Source organism: Acanthopagrus latus, chromosome 14 (genome assembly GCF_904848185.1).
Source record: "Acanthopagrus latus isolate v.2019 chromosome 14, fAcaLat1.1, whole genome shotgun sequence".
Classification (NCBI taxonomy): Eukaryota; Metazoa; Chordata; class Actinopteri; order Spariformes; family Sparidae; genus Acanthopagrus; species Acanthopagrus latus.
Window position 1 is genome coordinate 11117367 of NC_051052.1, and position 24144 is coordinate 11141510.

The following is a 24144-nucleotide window of genomic DNA, read 5'->3' on the forward strand; positions in this document are numbered from 1 at the left end:
ACATCCATCTATTACTGCTCTCCTGACAAATCGCTACATCCAATTAGATTTATTTGAGCATGACATGCAGCAGGCATATTTTTCTACCCGCCTGTTTTCCCTCGGCGCGTTTCTTTTTTTTTTTCCTCTTTGCCCATTAATGGACTGAAGATGACAGGCAGAGAGAGACACATTCCCTACAACATTGACACCTTGTGGTCAGTGTACCTCTTAACACAACCTCAGATCTCATCAGACACAAATCAGATCAGGGGCGCTCGGGGGGAGAGACGCGGGCGCGGGCGGGGGGGAGGTGATGCCAACCTCAAAGTGAGGAACTGCTCTTATTTAGTCTTCATTTATTCCCCAATACCCCTGCTGGGGGGGAACAATTACAGCACAGGTCGTCCGCAGAATTCATAATCACAGCAGCTTCCAAGGAAAGCCACCAAATGATACATGAAAAAAAGAGAAATGGTGAGAGATTTGTGCACAAATATGATGTTTACTCAGTGGATCACACTAGAAGTTGTACCTCTAATCTCCAGGATCTTCACCAGTCCCCCCAACCCCTCCTCCAAAACAAAGCCCAGTTGTCGCCCATACTATAATTATAAACAGGCTATTGAAATTAACAACATAAATTGATTATTTTTCCTGTGCGCACACACACAAAAAAAAGTGTCCAAACATCTCACTATCTCACTAGGTGGTGTGATGAATGCAAGCCCGCCTGTCGTGGAGGAGATAAAAGCTCCCGGCTCTATTCGTGGCGACGACCATGAATGCCGAGGAGGTTCTCCCCCCATCGCAAAACAGCATTCTTATGATAATGGAATAATGCTGGTGCTTTGGTTAATTGTGTACAGGCGATAGTGGTGGGCACCTTTTGTTGAGCGCTCTCGTGAGCCCTGAAGGAAAGAGCTGGCAGGGATTATAACTCTTATAGAAGTTTTTTTTTTTTTAAATCCCCCCCCCAGTGACCACAACTTCTACCCACTTTGCATTCAGTGAGTTGAGTGTTTTTTCATTCTTTGGTTTTGTCAGCAGCACGTTTCTGTTATTTTTAAAGGTGCAGTATGTAGGTTTGGACAAGTGATTTGAATCAGGAGAGAAAGATCGTCATCGACTGATTTCTTTTTTAGCCCTAAGAAAAATGTCTGAATAAAGTGAATAAACAAAGAGGCCTTAAAGGACAAGACGATTTCAGACTGTTTCACGTTGTTTATATGTGGCGGACCCTGCCACCCTTCTAGCTTCTAACAGTGTTCTGGGGACCTTATTTTCCTCTTCACTTAAGGAAGAAAGTTTTATGTTATTACCTTATTAATATTTTAAATATTAAAATTCTGAGATTAGATGTCTCCCCCAAAAATATATATATACACATACTGCTTTCAGTCGCTGTTTAACGTGGAAATCCACAGTGTTTACATTTTGAATCTTCATGTCAATTGCCTGCTACAGTTTTCTCATTGAAATTAGTTGCCATTAGTTGACTTTTTTTTCAGCATCCATAAGCCAATATTCAGTTACCAGAACAAATACTATAGCAGATTATAAAATGGGGTGCCCAAACATTTCCCCACGGAAGGCCGAAACTGACACTTAATGGTGGACCACGGGCCAAAAGCAAAAACACCTGTTGTTTTGTATATTTTATTGTTAAGATGCCAAATGGTACTGTACAGGAGACCCGGGAGACAAGAGAGAGAAATCTGGTGATCCCTTTTCTGAGTCTGATCTAAATTATTTTCTCTCCTGTGTTTATGACACAAGAACACGTGAAAAAAATATACTGCCAGGAAAATCTCGGTATGTTCCGTAATTCCTTTGCCTTTGTTCCACTCGCCTCTCGGAGGTTCCATCTAACGAGGATCCAAAGTTCCCTTGATTACCTTTTGTCCCTCTGCCAGCCATGCTCAGATTATTAAAAAATATATATATATATATATATATATATTAACAAAGAGAGATCCCACATATTTAAAAAGCATTTTACCTCACAAAAAATAAAACAGCATAAACACTAAACACAGTATTATTATTTTACTTTAAGCCAAAAACATCTGGCGGGCCAAATCAACCAACCAATCAAACCAACTTTGGCCCATGAGCCCAACTTTGGGCAGCCTTGCTATAAAAGTTTGAAAAACTAGTAACATTTAATATACACTTTAAAAACCATAAGATACAGTGATGAAGATATCTCTGTGGTTTCCTTTAGGTCCTTTGGTTTAAGGGTACTAAGGTTGTTAAATTACTGCTCATAACTTTATTATTCCCAAGCAGCACATTACGTAATGATTAGTGCTCGTACTAGGACTATTCTGCTCTACCATACAATACTATCAGCCCAAGCCAAGCATCAGGCTGATATTCAGCACTTCCCGATCATCAGTATCGGTTATTTTGTATCGGTCAGATTACAGATGAAATAAACAAACTTAAAAACCGTGTCACTCCGGCTCTGACGCAGTGTCGTCCCGCACAACGTTCCGGCCCACAACAACATCTGAATGGTAACGTGTCACGAATAATAGCCTACAAACACAGAATAATCTGAATCTGCACAGTAACTAGTTACTAAATGTAGTGGGGAGGAAGTATGAAGTAACAGAAAAAGGGAATACTCAGGTAAAGTGCCTCAAAATTGTACTTAAGGACGTTATTTGAGTAAACATATGTATATCTATTTGCCTCATTTTAAGACTTTTTGTTCAAGGACAGGCTCTTGAAGACACACCAAGCTCTATCCTACTTTTGTATTACATTTATACAGTTATGTTATTTCTATTGTAAACATATTGATTGATATATAACCTTTCACTGTTAAGATTAAAAAGGTTTTCACCCATGGCGTAGATTTGTTAAGGTGTGTCTGATGGGATTTTGAATGATGTCTGTCTGCAGTGTGGCAGTGTTGTCTTGTAAGATCACCCGATCCCAGTGGATGGTGAGCAGGAGTCCAGATCGCTGGTTATTGAAATATCGGTTCCAAACATTGGTTCTCACTCAATGTGATCTCTAATAATCAGTATAGTATCGGTATTGGAGAGCTCGACCTACACTCTCTACTGCCATCCCACCAGCATATCATTGCTTCCATTAAACACATCACTGCACTTACGCAGGCCTACTGACGCACTATTAAGGTTTTATAAGCTTAATTAGCTGACCACAGCCATTTTCCCAATCGGTTAATCCACATTCACCCCCGTCCGACTTGCAAAACTTTTTGTTCAAGTCACTGCAAAGCCCTCATTCTCCATGACTAATAACTCCCAACTGAATTTATTTAACCCTCTTTCTTAACCTCCCTGTCAAAAACATCTGGCACAAACCCTAAATGGCCAACATGGAAGCTGGTCATTATCACCTACACAATCATACATGTAGTATTTATGTGTACTATTTTCACATTACACACAAGAAAAACAGGTTAGTTAATACATTAGCTAGCTAACTTTAAGCTCATCATCTGGAACCCACTTACTTTAAATTGTAAATTATATGCAGCCATGTTGTTATGAAGTCACAGGTGTTGGTCATTATTTAAATTTATGTTGTATTTTCAGATGGCAGGAACTGAACAAACTGAATGCTGTTCAACAGTCTGGAATCACGGTAAGGACTTGCCATAGCCTAAATTAGCAATATGATATACATATAAGTGTTGTTATGAGATCTGCAGATAGAAATGTGCCTAGCTTCAGTGTAAACGTGAAGCTAACCCAGCCGTTTGTTTTACCCGCAGCATTCGCTAGGTTTCAGTTAAGCTAGCTAACGTTTGCGAGAAAAAATGGCAAAGAAGACGTTGAATTCCATGGCGCACCTGTTGTTTTATCACGCCTGGACATGACAACGCAGTGGGGGCATGGTCAAGGTTTGGTTTTCTGGGTTGTTTTAAAAAAAAGTTAAACATGAGGAAAGTATTCGTGAGGGGAGGAAAGTATGTAAGTTACGGCTAAACGCGAAATAATAATGTTATGTCATAAATTACTAGCTTAAGGCTAGCTTATACTAACAGTACTTCTGCTGCTAAATTGAACTAGCTAACATTATTACCAGCCAGTATTAAACATTTTTTTTAAGTTGTTAAAACTAACCTCCTTTGCCAAATAAGAAAAGAGTAATCCAAGTGTAAACCTTATTAACATACACCCGCAAACAAAGGGTCAATAACAATTAGCCTAATGGTATGTGTGTCGATAATTGATTGACTTGAGTTGTGGGCCACTTCTGCAAACTCTTGCATTAGCGCTTGTCGGATTTTGGAAATCAGAATAAAACCCCACAACAATGTTGATTGTGAAGGGGTGAGTTTAGTGTCAGCAGCTGCCAAAGTTTGGTTAAAATGTCCATAGAGGGGCGTCAGTGGAGTATCCATTCAAGTAAAGGACGGTTCATTGACATTCATCCCCATGTACTCAGGTAGGCAGTGCAGGAAGTGATGCCGAACAAGTTTAATATAGCTCTGTTTTAAACCTTTCCAACTGTGACAATTCAGAGGGCAATTTGACCAAAATGCAGGTCATAGTGTGTGTCTGCTTGTGGATCACCTTTATGGAGGAACGTGTGATCCCCACACTTTATAATATTTATATATATAAAAAAAGGCATTTAATTTGGGCCACACATTTCTGATTGGCACTTAAAAAGTCGAGTACTTGAAATGGTCACTCAGTCACACGTGTAAGGTTTTCATTGAATTGTCGATATAGGGATTTGTCACAAGTTTTTTAAAGTTTCGGGAGGGTGGATCCCCTCCTGTTCGAGTTTGCGTTTGCGTCGTGGTGCTCTCGGTGGAGAGCTCTGTGTCCTGCGAGGAGGTGTTGCGCGTTTTGGTGGATGAATCCGCTCTCCGATCGTGGCCTTTGGCTAAAACCTCGAAAATCGCCAACTTCTTCTTCGTCCAAAGGGGTCCGGATCGTTCATATTTTCGCACGCTGTCGCCCCGAAGTGCCCGCATTTCCAGCCGAAATTGGACGTAGAGGGTGCACCTTTGCGCAGGGACCGGGCTTAATGCTGAGAGGCTCCTCTGGGTGCACAAAGACAGCGGCTCGCAGACCGAACTTGTTCAGAGTGAGCCGGGGACGCTGGGAGGCGAAATAAACAAGCTCCGGACGAGAAGTAGCCACCGCCGCGCAGTTTTACCCCCGTCGAACACGCGATTCCACCAGCCATCCAACAAATACAAGGTAAGGACTTGTTTTTAGTGCGATTCGGCGGCGCTGGGTGGCTGCGGAGCGGGTTAAAACCTCCTTCGCTCTGGCTTCCCGAGCGTGGTTGTTTTTGCAGAAAATGGCGTCATCGCCCTCTTGTTTCTGCCTGGCCGCGGCGGGGAGAGGAATAGTTTCAGAGAGTTGTAGCAGCCTCTACGTGCCGCGTTCAGCTCCGCGAAGAGGAAATCACCTACCGCAATGTGTTTTATTCAACAGCGAATCGTCAAAATGTGAGACGGCTCGCGATTTCGCTCGGTAGAAGGACGCGCAAAGATGGAAGGGTCACCGGTCCTGTGCGCCAAGCTGCTTCTTGGAAAAGGTGGCACGGAGCCGCAAAACGCAGCGTTTTACATTCATAATAACGCCATCCTCGCCGGCTCCAGGCTAATCCAAATGCCCGGGGATGGTTTAGTGTTATTACCAGGGAGATGATGGATGTATTTGTGGTAGCACTGCACCTTGTCTTTGTGTGTATTTTATTCGGGTTAGCTCGTTTTTACGCCGCACTCCCCTGCCATGCTGCAATCGTTACGAGGGGGCCTCTCTCTAACGGCTGGAAAGGTGCATTTCGTATTTGGCTTTTCCTTTGATCAAGTCAAGCTGCCTCCTTTGTTGCCCAAAAATAGTGGCGTTTTTATTTAGGCTGACAATATAAGCGTGTAAAAAGAGATTTTCGGGGATAATGGGGGGCGATGCAAAACGTGCCATGAGAACGGCGACTGCCCTGCGCTCTGGTTCGCCGCTCGCCAGACGAGGACAGCCTGAATGAGATAAAAAATAAAAGTCTTTTGGACGAATCACATAGTTTGCACAAAACTGGGGAAGTCCGGCGCTGCGCAATGATTGTGCTGCTGCTTTGCGCAGAGCGTAGTGGCAGCTGCTGTAACCGCCGCCACCATTTCGCCGCGATATTTTTTGTGTGTGTTGGCCAACCTTTTGTAAATAGTTGGGGACTCTTGGATAAAAGAGCACAATAGTATTCATGCGGGCCCTTTATGGCCTGTGAATGCGGTCCTAAGTCCCACTCCGGCTGTCCTGTCTTTCCCCGTCAGCTACGTGCATGCGTCCTAGCACTGGCCACCACACATCCACCATAGCGAGGCCACTCAGTTCCCTGTGAATACGCTCCGCTTGGTTCCTCCTGTGGCCAAAAGTCGAGGACTGATTCGTGTGCTGAGTGTGTTTTTGTACAGGCCATCACGATCAACTCGCAACAACGACAAAACACCAGCCACGGAGACTGCACATCGCTCTCTCCGTGCACATTTTTATTAAGTTTCCTGAGTTATGCAACCGCATCCCCGTAGAGCGAACGGCTCATCCGCCTTTATTTACTCGTCACCCACCATCGGATGGATATATCTGTGTGTAATATGTGGTGAATTGGACCAGTCCCCGCGGCGACGACACTGATTGAGGAAGATATGTCATTTGCAAATCACCCAGTGCCATTTGCGTCACAGCCCGCGGCCTCGCACGCCCATGGGGGGCGATGGAGTTGCAAATGGAGACTGTGTGTGAGTGTGTGTGTGTGTGTGTGTGCTGACGCTGCCCCAGCTGAAAGGGAACCAATAGACACGGACCCGGGCGGCAACAATCGCCGTGCGCTTCCACTCTCCAGTAGTGCACCGACTTGGGATTCCGTATCAACGCGGAAGATCGCGCAGTTTATTCGGGATGGTTAGGTTTCCTTCGCTCTGCCTGGGATGCGTAAGTGGATGCGTGCACACACTGGCGAAACCTGCTTTAGGGCTCGACAGGCCAGCAAGAGAGGAGTGTATCCGTCCGATCCTCCCCTCATGGTGCTCGGTGCATGTGGCTATTGTGGAGTCGCTCATGTGTTGATAAATGTCTTTCCACTGGATCCTGATGATGTGACCGTAAAGCCTTTATTAACAGCGCAGAGGATACGGTCGGATTATGAATCGGACACTGGATACACATCCGCGTCGTGTTTGTGAACATCCACAGCGCGCCACGCGTTTCTGGTATGGAGATGAGCAGGGCGTTTTATCCAGGAACGTTTTATTTGTTGCTGTTGCGCTTTTGGGCACTGCGCATGGTTTCATCCACCGGAGCCCGAGACCAGAGAACTTATTCAAGAGGCAGAAAGTCCCGGAAATCTCAAACTGGAGAGAGCAGATTCAGTCAACATGGAAATACCTTACAGGCTGATGTTGTGGGGAAAATATACAATTCATATTTTATCAGTTTCGCTGTTTGATCGGTGATATGCTCGTATCATAACACCCATTGTTATGATGATATGATAATAGTGATATGATGTAATGTCGCCTTTTACAATATAAAAGTAGACTTAAACTTAATATGACCAAAATTAATGAATGTGGGAAATAAGGTATACTGTGAATATAGTGCAAATACATAGATTTTTTTAAACATTTTTTTTTTAATGAATCTAAATAACTCATCTGGTGTAAAGATGTTTTATGGGGCTAAGCTGAATTTAAATGACAATGTCCACTTCCTGCTTAGTTCAAAGGGCTCCAGATAGTGTATTAAATACAGTTTCAGTTGCAAAACAAGGCATACAGATTTCTACCTACCCCCAAGAAAGATGTTTTCTAAAGTAGAGATTCAGGCCTGAGTCTGTGGAGAATTACGTTCATTACCTGAGAAACTCTGACACAGTAGAGATGGGCAGTCTAACCTTGAGGAGGAAAATGAACGGGTAACTAGGGCATGAGTGTAGATAACAAAGTGGGTTATAAGGAGCGAAAATAAAATGGAAAGACAGATTAGCCTGAAGTTGACAGAATTGGCCTGCATATTTCAGATACTTTACTTTAAAGACTACTGTTTGCATTTATCCCATTTGCAGGTCTTTTGGCTGCTGCAGCTGGCCCTCCGTTATCGCATGAGGCTTTGGGTTATAGCAACTTGAGATTAGTCTTTCCTTATTAGAAGAGCAGCCAAGACTAGCTGGCTCTCTTCCCTGATAAAGTTTCCCAGGTATCACTGTTTTGGCTGTTGACTGTAACTTTCAGTTCGGTGATGTCACTCAGTGATTCAGTCGGTTTAATGATGTAGCACTGCTGTGTTAAGTCACTGAGTCACCTCGTCAAACCAATGTGCAAGTTAAGTCATTCAGTGAACCCATTAACTTGTAACCTGTCAGAAAGGCAAACAGAGAGACTGACACGAAGACATCTGCAGAAAATCAGTCAGCTAGATGATAAGTAAGTCAGTGACACTACTTGTCCAGTTAAATGTGTCAGCGGTCAGACAATTCTAGGTCCCACTGAACAGTTAGCGAGTACACAAGCCTTACCTACATAGTTGTCCTTCTGTGTCAGTGGTGAACACAGAGTCTCCAGCACAGCTCCACCTGTCAGCAAGGGCCTACTTTCTAGCCATTGTGACCAAGCGTGCTCTGGTTACTTTGAAAAGATCAGTCCAGTACTGCTCTGTGAATATCATATTAATTGTTGCTTTTTTGCCCCACGTTGACATCACCATGTGCAGTGTTTAATTATACATTTGCATGTGATTTCAGAGGCTTGATTTCAAAGATCATAGGCTGCACATCCACACCTGCCCTGAAAATGCCCATTATGCATCTCCCATGGCTATATTTATTTAAATGTGTGTCCATGTTCCTTTTCCACACTCTGCTGCTGCAGCTCTTACACCATGCTCAGTGCAGAATTTCCCTTTCATATCTACTCCTGAAGATCCAAGATCCAAGTTTCACCAAATCAGACTGTTTTTCTGCCATCAACTATGTTTCAGTTTGATTGATAGAAGAAAGTTGTCACAGGAAAATAAGTGGAGCTTTTTGTAGATCCTTAAAACAGCATATGTTTCAATATCTAACTTTGTTGAGCTGTGAAATCTGTGGAGAAAGTGAAATTTGCTGTTTGAAAGACTGAGCAGTATTTCTAGAACTTAGAAATGTGTGAGCGCATATAGGCACACAACTCTGCATATGTGTAATTTGTGTGTGTGTGAGGCCCCCCCCCGGTTATTCCATTATCCCCCCCCCCTGTTTTTTTTTTTCCTTTTTGCTCGGCACAGAGAAGCTGTGGTGTCATTTCATTGAATATACTTTATGTATGTACTTAATGTAGGGTACATTTTTGCAAAGGAGCTGGATGAGATGGAGGCCTGGATATGTAACATTACCACACGGCATAATCTCTTGAGTTGAATGTTGGGAGTGTAACATGTTTTTAGAACATACATGTACTGTCTGTTTTATGTACACACCTGACAACAGAAAAGTTGGGATGCTGTGCAAAACATATAAGTAACGGTGATGACTTGTTAATGCTTGTTCAGATATATACTCAGTTGAAAAAGTGCAAAGTTTTACCTTATCAGTCTTATTGATTTGTGCAAGTTTATCCTTATCCTGAATTGATTTCTGCAACACGTTTCAATCAAACAAGTTGGGCCAAGAGCAACGAAAGACAGCAAAAGTTGTGGAATTCTAAAAAACATCTGTTCAGAACAGGTTAATCGGTAACAGGTGATGGTGTGATGATTGGGTATGAAAGGGGAATCCTGGAAAGACTCAGTTGTTCACAAGCAAGGATGGGACAATGTTCAACACTTGTTGAAACTCATGGTTGCTCCTACATGGTCTTCAAATGAATAAAAATGATTGCATTCTGTTCTGATTTACATTTTCCACAATGTAACACAATCAGGGTTGTATATGTATATTGGGATTTTTGTCAAATATGAATATATATACCAAGTTGACAGTTAATTAAGTTAATTAAAGCCACAGATCATGAACTGTGCCATTCTGTCATGCTGTATGTAGAAAATGCTTGGAGAAAAGGGATATCTTTAAGCATAAAGGACTATTGCTGGCCTGATGGATGTTAATGTCGATACAGGGACGCACCCAGCCAAATACACAAACAGGGTCAAGGACATTTTTACTGGCCATTTCTGTGCATAGCTAATTGAACTTTATGTCATCTGTGTTGCTGCTGTAGTTACTTTTGTGTATTTTCTCCATTCGAGTCTCCCTCTGTCTGTTTCCCTCTTGCTTTGCTTGCTTTGCCCGCCATGTGTGATACGCACTGCTCAGCTTTGTGATGTTGAGAAAGTGGCTTGCAATGATGCCAAATTAAAGTAATCAAACGTACCCCTCCAATGCAACTGAACTAAAAAGGCCTGTTTTGCAAATGTAGGTAGTACAGTGTTCAGACAGTTGTGTTAAAAATGTAGGGAGTGTAAAAGTAAAGTTGTCAGAAAGATAAATACAAAAATAAAGTCTGGATACCTTTTTAAAACAAAGAAATGTTGCTTTCCATTGTTGGTACAACCCTTTGGTGGGTTCCAGTATTGGTTAACCCCATGGCGGCTCCAAAGAAACAACAACATCATCATCTGTCATACCCCAGTTTAGTAGACACTGCCGAACCCTACAGGGGAACTCCATTGACAGGCCACATCACTGGTCCCTTCCTATCTTGTGGTCAGGTGGTATGGCTGGTTTGTCTGCAAGCAGTCAGCATCATGTTAGTGAGTGTAGAGTCCCTCCATTAGGAGGAAGTCCTGTCAGATCGCCTCTACACAGCCATCAGAAATGACAGAGAAAGCAGTGGTGATTGGATTGCAGGCTCACATCTATTGGTTCGAGAGCCACATACACATTTAAATGTACATTGTACAGTATGTGCATGCACACTTTTACAAGATGATTCATAAGATGAGGCTTAGCTCCTCTGACATGGATTTACCAGATTTGTTGCCTCTTAAAAGGCAAATTCATTTCATTATGAATTGTCACTGAATATGGAACTGTAAACATGTTTGCTTATAATGCTAGAGGAGATATTGTCACATGTATTGGTGAAATATTAAGCAAAGGATATTGCTTGTTTGGTCAGACCAGTTAATGTGTAAACATAAACGTTGAAATTAAAGTTTTTTACATTAGGAATTTATAGATTTAGTTGACTGGCTGCTGATGGAGTGAGTCTTGAAGCTTAGTGTGTAAACAAGTAGCAGGGGATTGTTCATGGTTATAACTGTGTGTAGCAGGAGACGTTAATACATTATTTTCTTAGTTTAAATGATAAATTCTTCGGGTTGTCAGTCACAGATTTTTTTTTTCAAAGTGCCTTAGGCATTTCTGGCACATCTCACCCATTCATTTCCAACAAAGGCTCATTTTCTTCATCTTTTTTATGCAGTTTTAGCCATTTTTCAAGTGTTACCATCATCAGCAGCAGTTGCTTATCAAGTAATATGCTGAGGAGGAAAGAAGAATATGGTATTTTCAAATCTGTTTCTTCCCCATTGATCTTTTGAAATTGGTCTTTCAGGTTGTGTAGAGAAAGTAATAGTTTTCTCCCACATCATGGGACATCCAGAACAATATCCTTTCTTCTTTAGTTGTTGTTTGGCCAGGACACCAGTCAGCACTGCTTTACAAATATTTTATGCCCAACCATTAGTATGTTGAAGTTTGGAGCAGATAACACTTGGGCAGAGTTTGATATTTAGAATAACTTGACATTTGCAAAGAAATGGAATAAAACCTGAATCTGTTATCTGTCGACATTATGAGCATGGAGTATGAAGCTCTTGTGGAGTGTGAGTGTAAATGGAATACATAAAGCCTCTTCAGAAGCGAGTATTGTTGTGTGTGTGTTCTCAGATGGTTGTCCACACTGGGGTTTTTAAGCCTCGGTCAGCACTGGCAGACTGCTCCTTGTCAGGTTTTTATGAAACACTTCTCAACAAAGTAATTATGCTGCTGTTGGTCTTCGGTTGGGATTTGCAACCTTCTGAGTGCCATGGCACACTCAAATGAGAATCTGAATCCCAAGACGAACCTAGCTGTTGATTACCATATAAAAAAAGGAGCTGTAGATGTAAATGAAGGCAGTAAAGTAACATTTCTCACTGTGATTGTTACAGACATATCTTAGGCCTCAGAACCACTCGTACAAGCAGATTTGTTCTTAAACGGTGATTGAGGTGAATTTGTGGCAGTCAGTTGTCTTGGTACTTACGAGCGTACACCTGTCATAAGTCGAGTGCAGATGGTACATGCTTTGAGTAAGAATTATAACACCTGAATACAGATGACTTTAGTCACAAGTTTAAATATGCATGTGAAATTAATTTTATTCACTGTATTATGTGATTTTCTGAGAGCTTCTAGGATTTGTTATTTTTTATTAAGGCATTTCTGTAGAGCAGGAAAATTGACTCCGACAGCAGCCTCAGATTTCCTTATGCATTCTTTATCACTTTGCATTATCATCCTCTGTTGCACCTGACAGTGTAGATCAACTCATGGAGGATATGATACTCTCCTGCTGGATATATCCGTGATTGCCAAATACTAGTCGTGGAGTGTTTTGCTCTATAAAGCCGTTTTTAGCATAGATTCATGTAGTCTGAGCTGTTGCCTGTTTATGTCTTTCCCTTTAAAGTACAGCTCCAATGCTGAGTTGTTGGCAGTAGGGTTGGTCGATTGGGCCAGAAAATAATGTCGTGATCTATGTAGCCACAATTTTGTTCTACAGTCTAAAATTGTGATCTCTTTGTTTAAAGAGAAATAAACTGTAGAATATAGCCAGCTATGAAATAATCAATTAGTTTCTGCATTTGCACCTTTTTAAAGGAGACCTATTATGCTTTTTCAACATCCCTTTCCTTCAGTGAGTCAGTAGTTGTGCATACAAAAGGTCTCGAAGCTTTAAAAATGTCTTAAAAGTCTGCAGCAATAGAATCTCCTCTCTCCAACAAAAAACACACCTGAAGTGCCTGAAATGCCAGAGATGCCTTGTCAGTAGTCTTGCCTTTAACTCTGTGACTTTGTGACATCATACTACGTCACCATGTCATACATTTTCCAAATGTTTGTCTAGCAGGTAGTTTGACACTTTAATTTAATCCAGCTGCTGTGTTGCTGTTAGTGATCCTGGGTTGGGCATGTGTCAGTTGACCAGTCACAGAAGACTGGATATTCAGAATGGGGGCCTTAAAGAGACAGGAGCTATAACAGAGCTTTTCAGACAGAGTGGGAATACAGAGCTGCTGCGCTGGACAGTATCATAAAACTGATGTGTTTTTGAGCACCAGATCACCTAAAGCTGTTCTAGTAGTAACCCACAATAAGAAATATGAACCTGAATGAGCATGTCTCCTTTAAGACACAGTATTACATTAATTGTAGTTCTTTCTTGACACAAGCTCCTCATCGGCCATGCTGTAAGCTGTATCTCACTTTGCATTATTTACAATGCATTACTCAAGGAAGATCCATGTGAAGTAATTTGTTCAATCATTATAGCCGTCTAGTTGGCTACATTACTTTAATTGTTTGTTCATGTGGGAACAGAAGGAAGACGACATTACACATCATGATCTTTGTGATTTACCAGAAGAGTAGATTCTGGATCCCTTCAGGGTCGATCATTACTCAGAATTATCAGATCACCATCTCCTATGTTTTCGTTCTATTAATACTTTCCTCTAATAAGACGACTGGAACTGCTCAATTTGTTTCAGCTTTTCAGTTCAGCTTTTTAGTCTTGGGTGACATTTTTGATTATGCTAATGATCAAACTTCATAGATGCTCACCACCTCAGGAACAGGTGACTTTGTGCAGTTAAAGGAGTAAACCTCAGAGAAGTAAGAGAGGTTTATGATAAGAATACAGAAATGGTCATGCTTAAGGCCCATCGACTTCTGTAAAAGCTCTGTTTCCATTAGATGCTCCCTAATGCATAGAGGTTTTTATGTGTAGTTTTGCATCTTCCAGGTGTCCTTTTGTCAGAATTGTCTGAACCATATATATATATTCCCTGAAATAACTTGCTCCTATTCAGGATGACAGCGTGCTAGAGTGTTACCCAGCATGCATGAGGTGAAATGAAAGAGCTTCAATAGGCCATTAGGGGCCACAGCGCTAACAAGCTAACACATAGTTGAGCACCAATTTCACTAAAGCTCACTCTCACAGCTTTGACCAATGTTGAGAGGTAATTTACCCCGAGTTTGAAATGTATCGTCACCTTTAAGCATTGCATCAATTAAAATGATCTCTATTTATTTTTAAATTGAGCAACACAACCTTTAAATGAGGTTGTCGCAGTTGTCAGTAAGGTAGACAGACTTTCCGGTCAAAGTCCTAATTTCCCATTATAGTTAATGGCTAGTGTTAATCTCCCTTCCTGGTATAAATAGAACCTGGGAAGGTGCATAATGCATTAATATGCCTGCTCTTAATTTTTCTAGAATATAAATTATTTTTTAAATCTAATAGCTCTGTTTGAAATTAATTGTCTTTATTACAGTTAAACTTCAACAAGGCAAACCTGTGCTCAGAAATGATTCAGGAATAAAGTCCAAAAATCATAGTCCACCTGTAGCATCTCTGTCTTCACCTTATACACTGATTTGGAGGCAACTGTGGTTTGTGAATGTAGTATGATACAAGTCAATAACAGCTGCCATTACCCACATTTTATTGAGTACAGTATCCAACTACACCAGTCTGCTCCAGTAAATAGAGGCTAAACACCAGTTGTGTTTGTTTGTCAAGCGACATCTCGATCACTGCCAGTAACCTCTGCTGTCATGTTATCACGCAGTTCTTAATTGGTTCATCGTCCATATTAAAAGCAGATTGTTTCATGTGAATTTGAAAGAAAATGGAGAGCTGTCAGAGGTCGGAATGTCTGGAAAAGCTTTTTATTTCAGGAACACACAATTCAGTTTAATTTTGGATTATAATCCTGATTTGTCCAAACTGTGCACTGGTGTGTGCATTACACGCACATCACCATTAACTGTCAGCTCGCATTGGTGTGATGTTAAACAAGTTTGATTTTTGACAGCAACCTAGTAAAATCTATTTACAATCTGTGGTTAGACCTGTATAACTGGACATTTTGTAAGTGTAACTGACTTTGATTGTGGTCTACAAGGGCCTGTGCTTTCATATCCATTTGACATTTTAAATCATCAACATTGTGTGTTATTTTATGATGCTTTTGCTGTGTGATGTTTGTAGTTGTCAGAAATACCTGTAAGCCATGATCAAATTGCCTCACTACCATGACTAATGGTCATGTTGAACGCTGACTAAATCATCAGATCTAGTCATGGATTCAAATTTTTGAGCCATGTCTTCTTCACACTCAGTTTTAGGCTATATCAAGTCCTTCAAGTGAATCCACAGAAACAGATGTGCGGCCTTTTCGTTCAGTCCTTATTGAGCACACACAAAACAGGTGCACAAGTGTTTTTCTGATTTTAATTCCATTCAGAAACTCCTAATCAGAGTGATAGCTCTGTGTTCAGGATCCTACCTTTGTGATAACATGATTTACACAGCTGTTACCTCGCAAAGTATTTTTAATTTCCCATTACAGGGCCATAACAGCAGTCTGACCTTTGTCTTCTAATGTAGCCACCAGCCTTTGTATTGACATTATTCTGGCAGATAATTAAGTGAGTGAAGTTGTTGTTTTGAATTGTAATCAGCTCACCTGCTCCTCTGCTTCAGCTACTTGAATTGGGAAGCAGGGCTCCATAAGTGCGCATGCCTCAGTCAAACAGTATGGCAAATCACATCCATTGTATTAAGATGTACGTTGTGTTAGGGCACCCCCTCTGTGGCCCCTTGAGTGTTGCTCTGGGTCATTATGTCGTTTGGAGACCTCTCCAGACTACAAAACTTTTCAACTAGAAAAACATTTTAGGTTCAAGCTTTGTCTCCATCTGCTGGAGGTTAGGTGGAAATACAAATATACCTAAGTGGGGATATGCCCGTGCATGTGACATTGGATGTAGGATGGAGGCATCTGAGGTCGCCGCCACACTTTTCACAGTCGTGTAACTTCACTGCTCAAGCTGTACAGCTCATTTTATTAAGCCAAGAGCTTCAAAGAGACAAATTCTCCTTTTCTGTCTGATTTTCTATTTAATTAGAATTTAAGTTTCCTCATAGTTGCAAGACAAAGTGATGATTTCTCGCTTTAAGTAAAGCATTTCCTTGTTTCTGATAGTTTACCATAAAATCACAGAATTGACAAATATATGTTTACCATGGGCTTCTTGGGGACTTGATCTTTGATTAAAAGAAAACTGCTTTACCTTTCTTGTATTTTACTCAGTTGCAGCTCATTTTGGTCTACCATTTGACTCTTTGGACCTTTTTTAAATGTATCCTCTGCGAGAAAAAAAATTACCTAAAAAAGTCAATTTAAAGACTGTATTTATTTGTTTGCGGGTGTTGTTCACAGCTAATGCTGGTCTTTTGTCGTTAGTGGGTATGACAAAATATAATAAATGAGGAAACAGTGAGGCTGCTCAGCATGCCACAGTGCAGCTGAAGCATGTATCTGAAGCAGTGGAAATGAGCACTTGTGTGGTGTCAAGTGTATGTGGCTGAGTTGGACCAAACTGTTTTAACATATATTGCCACTAGAGGGCAGCAACAAATGTGTTTTTCTCTTCATTGATGTTGTCATAAATAAAACAATCTCATAAAGCTCACATTTTTTTAAGTTTAGGCTTCAGTCTACCTTAATGATTGTCACTTCATAGATAGAAAGTGTGAGTTTTCCCCAGGGACCTTATATTTATTGTCCATTTGTGTTACAGCATAATGGAAAAAAAGCCTGGATCCATACAGACACATTCTCTAATACACCTGAAAAACATGCATACCAGAGTATTATATCACAATTCAGCTGGATATCTGCTGAGCCCAACAGACGGTATGCATTTCAGAGACCAGTTCCTGACTGTCCCCAGTAGAAGTCCTTTGTTTACTGAATATATGTGTGTGTGTGTGTGTGTGTGTGTGTGTGTGTGTGTGTGTGTGTGTGTGTATGTATATATATATATTTTGACTACAGCAACACTTAAACATAAACACACTTGTTACAAAGTGTTTTTAATCCAGATCCACATATGCATGCAGTAGCAGTGTGCCTAGCAGTGTAAGGTGCTCTAGGGAAGGTATATTTACAGTCCCCATTAGCATAACCTATGTTAGAGAGGCCAGTGTGCTCATTTTAAATGCGCACAGGAACAGTGTGCCTCATACTGGGTAATGTTGTAGGTTACATGGGTCTAATAGTCGTGCCAGCAATATGATGAGCAGCCAAATTAGCATTGTGGGAAACCATTACTGTGACCTTAAAATATTCAATGCTGTTTTATTATTAGATCGTTCCCTGGTGGTTTCTAAGCACTCCACAGACAGTAAACACATGAAGTCCTTATGTTTGCTGTGTGTTTGTTATACATGCTTTCTGCAGAGAAATGTGTTGTGGGTGTACAGTTTGGCAACAGAAGTGAAGTTTTGTTGTCATATCCAACTTTAGTTTAATTTACTTTCATTTGAACATTTTGATTTTGTTTAAAATGATAGGTTTTGTGTGTTTGTGGATGTTAGAATATATTAAACAAAAAAAAGAGTATATATATTTCATTTATATTTTTAAGTATCTGTGTATATCCTTTTTACATTGTGATACATGAAAATAGTGTTAAATGGGTTTGTTAAAATTCTAATTGCTTTTAAATATTAAAAAGAATCTATGTGGGACATTATTGATGCCATACTCTTATTTAATGTTAGCAATGATGAATCAGCTTGAACACGTATTAAACGTTTAATGACAGTTCTGTTTTTGCTTTTTGTAACAGCTGGCTATGAGTTGTAAATTCATATTTAAGCAAACATGAATACAATGTAACAAGAGAAGCCTCTGTAATTTGTTATGCTAAGCCTTTCCCTGGCTAATGTGGGGTGTTGTTGCAGGTTACAGGTGTGTGCTGGAAGTGAACGTTCGGTGCCGCAGGCCAGTTTTGGCAGCATGGTGAAGTCCCAGAAGTCAGCTGGGAGGAAGAGCTCCCAATGTCACCGCAGACAGGTACTCAAAAAAAAAAAAGAAAGACAATTGTGTCTGCTTGTTATTGTTCAGTCTCTTCCCTTCACTGTCAGATTATGAAAAACACACTTCCTTTACACTTTGCTGAGACCTAACTTCATATCCCCATGTGCAAAATGTCCTTTGAACTACCGTCATCTTGTGGTTAGATTTTACTGTGTCTCAGTGGAGAAAAAAACTCATTTCAAATTATTAAAAAGGCACCAACTGAACATATTGATGCTAGTTTACCAGACACTGTGCTCTTGCTTAGTTTATAAAATGTATAATCATCAAACTCAGTCACAGATGCTCAGATTACATTTAGTCCTCGCATATAAACTTTTGTTTAGTCAAGGTGAAAATGGAAACAGCCCTGTGTACCTGTTTGTTTGTTTGTTTATTTATTCATGTCTAACATTTTCTGTTGTGCTTAGGAAAATGACAGTATATTATACTATAGTAGTACTATTTAATGCCACAGCCTTTACCTGCATGAGGGGGAATACAGTTTGTGCCCAAAGACCAGGCAATACAATAAAAGTCATTGCATTGTTAAACATTAACATATTCATATTCCAGGAAGAGCTACAGAGACAGTGGATGCTCGTTTAATGTTTTTTTTCAGAAATCATTACAATCTATCATGTGATCATAATGAAAGTCACAAATGGACACAAGACTGCGATGTCAGGAATATTCCTATTTCTATGGCTATAGATAATAAATCAGTCATGATAATTATGACCCACCCTCTTTCATCCAGATTGCACCTATGTATTTTATTTTTAATTACATATAGTAGTTTTTGTGAGTTGAAATTCTATTCCACCCTCTCTAATCAGGACCTTTTCTGCAGCTCCCAGCTCTCTGCTTCCCAAAAAATTAAAAATAAATTAACCACGATGTTGCTGTTTTCTTTGCTTGCCATAGATATGGGTGCACTACATATGTAATATTCATAGATTTTGAGATACTGGTGATGAGCTGTAAGTCCTAATCATCAAAATTAATAAAAAGAAATAGCTTGTAATACTTCAATATGTGTAATGCACCTAGAACATATGAAAGTTTTGCTTTTTGGATTAAATTACAGAAAGAAATAAAAGATTTAGATGCACCTGTAGATGTTTTAGATTTAAGATGAAATGGCCTCAACTTTGGTTATTTATTTTTCCCATCTTCTGACAAACAACCCTCTTGTGTTCATTGACTGTGATGAGTTATATGTTTTGTATTGAACGGATGGCTTTATTGAGCATGTGTAACACACTGTTGAGTTATTTTGTGGTCATTTGATTATGCTGTGGTATGCAATGTGTGTTTGTGTGCGTCTGTGTGTGTATGTGTGTGACATAGTGTCCAAGTGGCCCACTTGTCCTGTAGTGATGTGCTGTAATGTGCCTGAATGGTGGGAGTCATTTATCCCTCTTCAAGGGCGGCAGGGACACACAGAGTGAGAAAGACAGACACAGACAGAGAGAAAATGAGGATAAATTGGTGGGTGGTGGAAGAGAAAAGATTGGGGATTTAGAGAGAAAGAAGGTCTGGTCAAGAGGCACAGCGACACACACAGACAAATGTGTGCACAGTGATGGGCCAGTGTGGAGTCACTTATCTGCTGAAGGGTAGCAGTGTGCGACAAGGTTAATGTCCCCTCGTACAAAATCTTTGGACGCTCAGGAGACAAGAAGCCACACAATCTCTCTCTCTCTCTCTCTCTCTCTCTCTCTCTCTCACTCACCTGCTGTGACCCCTCATTCTTCCAAACAATGTGATTTTTAGCAGGGGACGGCAACTGAATTTATTTGTGATGGGTTTACTTTCTTTTAAGCAAGCATGGAATTATTTGTTGTCACGTTTTATGTGTAAGATTGTGTCTTTGTGCTATCAATCTATGTATTTAAACCTGAGTTGTGAGGACATTTTAAACAGTCCAGACCTAGTTTTAAGGTTTTGGTCAGAAATAGTTTGAAGGTTCAGGAATGGGTTGGGCTAGGGCATTTATTTGCGATGGTTAATGTTACGGTTAGGGGCTAGGCAGTGCATGAAGTCACCGAGGGTTCTTGCAATAATAGAAACATTAACATTGTGCATGTACGTAAGTGTGTGTTGTTTTCCGTATTTTTTAGTAATCAGTAAGTCATACTTTCGTTGTCTGACAAATTGAAATACAATATATCATGATTTTACTGTCAATTTATACTGAAATTTATTTTGCATCCTCAGGCAGCTCCGCCTAAGAAGTTTACACAAAAAGTAGGCATATGACACACAATCATGAAAGCACACAAATCATGACCATGAAACAATCATAACATCCTCAGATCCATCTTATTTAACAGCATACAGATTTTGGTTCAGCTGCAGGATAGACAGATGTATGATGTATAATGGAAATCTTCAGTCTATTGCATGGCAATGATTTCCTATTAGTCTTTTAAACTAGATTGTTAGTGTCTCGATTGTTGTTCTCGAATGTTGACTTTAGTGCCATCCAGTGGTGGCATCAAGAGATCATTCATGGTGTCAGACGGCGTTACATGCTGCCTCCCCTACCATTCGACCCAGTGACACTGAGATCATTGCATTGAAAGCAGCACATAAAGAGAAACATTATTCATGTTTTTTATAACTATTGTAATAATAGATGTGTCACAATTTATCATTATAAATTAAACATTATGGTGCAACAGAGATTCTTTGATTTAGAAATCACACTCTCTAGTTGAAAGGGAACATGACTGTTGGTCTAGACCCCCGAAAAAAATCACATCATTGTTGTTTTTGTGAAAATGAAATGCAAAATTACTGTTTTCCTCTAGAAACACACGCATAACTTTCAGTTGTACCACAGTGCCATAATAATCATTTAATTTGATTATTTTTCAACTTGGATATGCTCATTTTGTCCTTTTTCTGTTGCTCATGTTTTCATGGTTTTCTGGCTCAGGTTCCACCGAGTGGTGGTCAGGCGGAGATGGAGGAAGGTCAGCCGCAGTCGGACCCCCAGCCTCCTCCGCCAGAAGAGGACCCCCAAGAAGGAGTCCAACCCTCGGATCAGACCTCTACTTCAGCCGAGGCGCTCTCAGAGAACTTGGACCAGGAAGAAACTTCCATAGTTGAGGAAAAAGGCAACTCTGGTTCCCAGTCTGCGGCCAAGCCCCTATGGAAGCCCATTCCCCCTCTGCTGCCTGAACCTCACGCTGAGACCAGGGACCAGAGCTGTCAGACTGAAGAGCGGTTCCAGCAGACCAGTGCCGGCAGCCATGCTCATAACACAGGTCGGTAAAGTTTTCTTCCTTCTGCACATCCTGTTTTTTTTGACTCATCCACCCACAGGCTAAAACTGTCTGTCAGCCTCCTGTGTAGCTTCACTGCCAGAGCATCAGGGTATGGCTGTCTGTGTACTCCAAACAAAATCAAATAGTGTGTTCCAGCAGAAGAAATGGAGCTTGAAAGTCATGTTTACTCCGACTATGTAAGCTTTGGGATGAGTGAACAGACTCGGGCCACTAAGTTAGAAATTGGTCACTTGCTAAAGGAAGATGCACATGGACTTCAGTTTAGAATAAATGTGAAGCTTTTCTGTTTATGGCTGCACAAGTAATCCCATCTCTGCCAGGATTTTGGAAAGCTTACCTCTTCGGAGTTTTCAGTATGTGGCTAATGCAAAATAAAAACCTAGGATGATCAGAGAGATTTGACTGAAATGCATGAATGTATTGCTATCTGAGGTGCAACCACTACACCCACAGAAAACACTTTGATTTCGGGTTAAAAAAATATACTACTGGGCTCTGAAAGCAAGCGCTATGATGATGTGATGTTTTCTGCTGAATGCTGACATGTTTGTTTTCTTTGCTTTTGACTTTGTTGCCTGTGATCCTCTGATCCTCTTTTTTTCTTCCACGATAGTTTTCCTCCTTCCTTCAAAGACCAATGTACATGTCTTAATTCAGGTGAAAATCCTGCTACTGTGAGCTAATTTCTAACTGCTGCTGCTGCAAAGGAGGGAGTTCACCACTCATAGTAAAAGGAAGCTGTTTACCTCGACTGACGCTCCTGATTGGTTGATCTTTGACCCTCTTGCAGGGAGCGAGGGGGTGGAGGTCGGCGGGTCACTGACCTGCTCCACTGGGATTATAGTAGCCTGCCTCGGAGAGGTGTGGGGGGATGGGTTCGAGTGAAACACATTCTGTCACACATTAATACATAATCTCCATCGCTGTTGCTAGCACTCATTCCTTTACGTCCTCCTGGGGGTGTCAGTCTGTCTGCTGTTCTTTTTTCTTACTTCTATTTTGTGCTGCTTTTTGAGTGCTTGTGTGTGTTTTAGAGGAAGTGTGGGGCCAATGTGGCTTTTAACATACGATGTCTCCGCTTCTTGTCTTGTTATCTGAACAAAAGTAAAAACAAACAGACAAAATGAATGAACAAAACACAGCATTGTTCTCTGACTGACAGAAGTGCATCTTAGCTAAACTTGAATTGTAGTTTTTGGGCTGTAATTTGAGTGTGTGCTGCAAAGTGGACATCTGTCACAGCTGGAAACTCTGACAGTGTTTTATTGGATCTTTGTCTCAGTCATCAGTCTTACAAAAGGCTCTTTTTGTTGCTGCATGAATTTTATTTTACCGTCACCTTCTTTCACATCAATATGATGTCAGAAATTAGACATTTGAGGTGATTACAGGGTCCGGATTGTAATTTATGTGTTTTTGCGGCCCTCTCTGTTTGTATGAAAAGTTAAGATGGTGTTGATGGATGTTGAAATCAAACAATGCATGAAAGCAGTTTGAATGAAGACACTTCACGAGCTGCAGTCTGAGTAGCCTATTGTGGGTCATGGAGACACTGTCAGCTTTCATCAATAATGTAGGAATCAAAGCTCCACTCCTGCCATGTTTTACACAAAGGAAAAACAAAACTGTTTGTTTTAGATCAATAAGTAAAAATAACACCCTAAAGGCATATATGTTAAATGTCTTTTCTGTTTTTCTCCTGCGGGGAGACAATTTGTTCTGCACTTTTGTGTTGTGTATTATCTGCAGAATCTTTTGTGGCGTCTGTGCTCGGCAGTATTTTGGTCAAGAATGTTAAAAAGATTTGGCAGCCTGCTTTATTAGAAAACATTTCACACAGTTGAGGTAAAAATAAAAAATCTCTCTGCCGTACATCACGTGACATTGGTTATTTTTTGTTTTTAGACATTTGCATCATGCTGTTCTTGACTAGCATGGGTTGAATTGTGTTCATCATTTTGCTTGCATGCAACCAGCAACGAGAAAAATGATTGCTTTACTTTTCTCACAGTATCATTGTCGCAATCGATTGATTAAAAGTAATTAAGTAACAAAAGTAGGTCAGTAAATCAAGCGAAACATAAAAATCCCTACCAGCATCAGAATTGCTGTTTCCCAGCTGACCCTGCACTCCTGCATGATTGAGATTGATGAAAGGCAAAAAACATTTTCCAATACACATCAATACATTTCCTCGGGTCACATTTCTGCTTCTGCTGATAAAGTGGCACCGTGCGACATCCAAGCTGAAGTATCAGATGCTGCTCTGGCTCTGAACAGCGTCGGACTGGGAACAAAAAATGTCATCAGCATGCCTCTGCCCCTCCACTGCATGTTTGCCAACAGACCCACTTGAGCGTTAGTTGTCTCAACGAGCATCGCTGTAAGACTGAATGAGCAAGAGGTGTTTTCCATTCATCATTTAACAACTGTTCTGCGTATTTCCTTTCTTATTATATTTTTTTGATCAAACTAAGGACTGAAGGATATATTTAATGATATACTGAAATTGGAGGGAGGAGATGGATGACCTGCTTTCTCGTAGTCATCCTTTACTGCATGTGTGCGAGGTGGTAATGAGGTCACAGTGAATCACTGCCCCATACAGACCTCATTGTCTCACTGTGTGTACCCTTTAAGCAAACTGTTACCTACGTTGTGTCTTACCAGAGCCCCAGAATTCCCAGTTGATGGGTGATTCCTCGAAGACTGTCATGCTCTCTGGTAATCATTTGCTCACTTGGATA

General features: G+C 40.7%; 1 protein-coding gene across 9 annotated transcripts in view; it reads left to right on the forward strand.

The window, feature by feature from the left end:
- The first annotated feature begins 3274 nt into the window (after nucleotides 1–3274).
- The window catches only part of znf800b (zinc finger protein 800b), a 31169-nt gene continuing 10299 nt past the window's right edge, over nucleotides 3275–24144 (forward strand). Inside the window, exons 1-5 of one of the 9 annotated variants that reach the window (XM_037122185.1) lie at nucleotides 3275–3420; nucleotides 3558–3606; nucleotides 17984–18095; nucleotides 20322–20351; nucleotides 21046–21376. In XM_037122185.1, the coding sequence (XP_036978080.1) occupies nucleotides 3581–3606; nucleotides 17984–18095; nucleotides 20322–20351; nucleotides 21046–21376 (499 nt within the window). In that variant the 5' untranslated portion in view covers nucleotides 3275–3420; nucleotides 3558–3580. Of the gene's footprint in view, nucleotides 3421–3468; nucleotides 3607–3713; nucleotides 3866–3926; nucleotides 4414–4717; nucleotides 5181–16815; nucleotides 16932–17983; nucleotides 18096–20321; nucleotides 20352–21045; nucleotides 21377–24144 lie in introns of those variants that run through there. The other 8 variants (XM_037122182.1, XM_037122188.1, XM_037122183.1 and 5 more) reach the window with 8 other exon arrangements.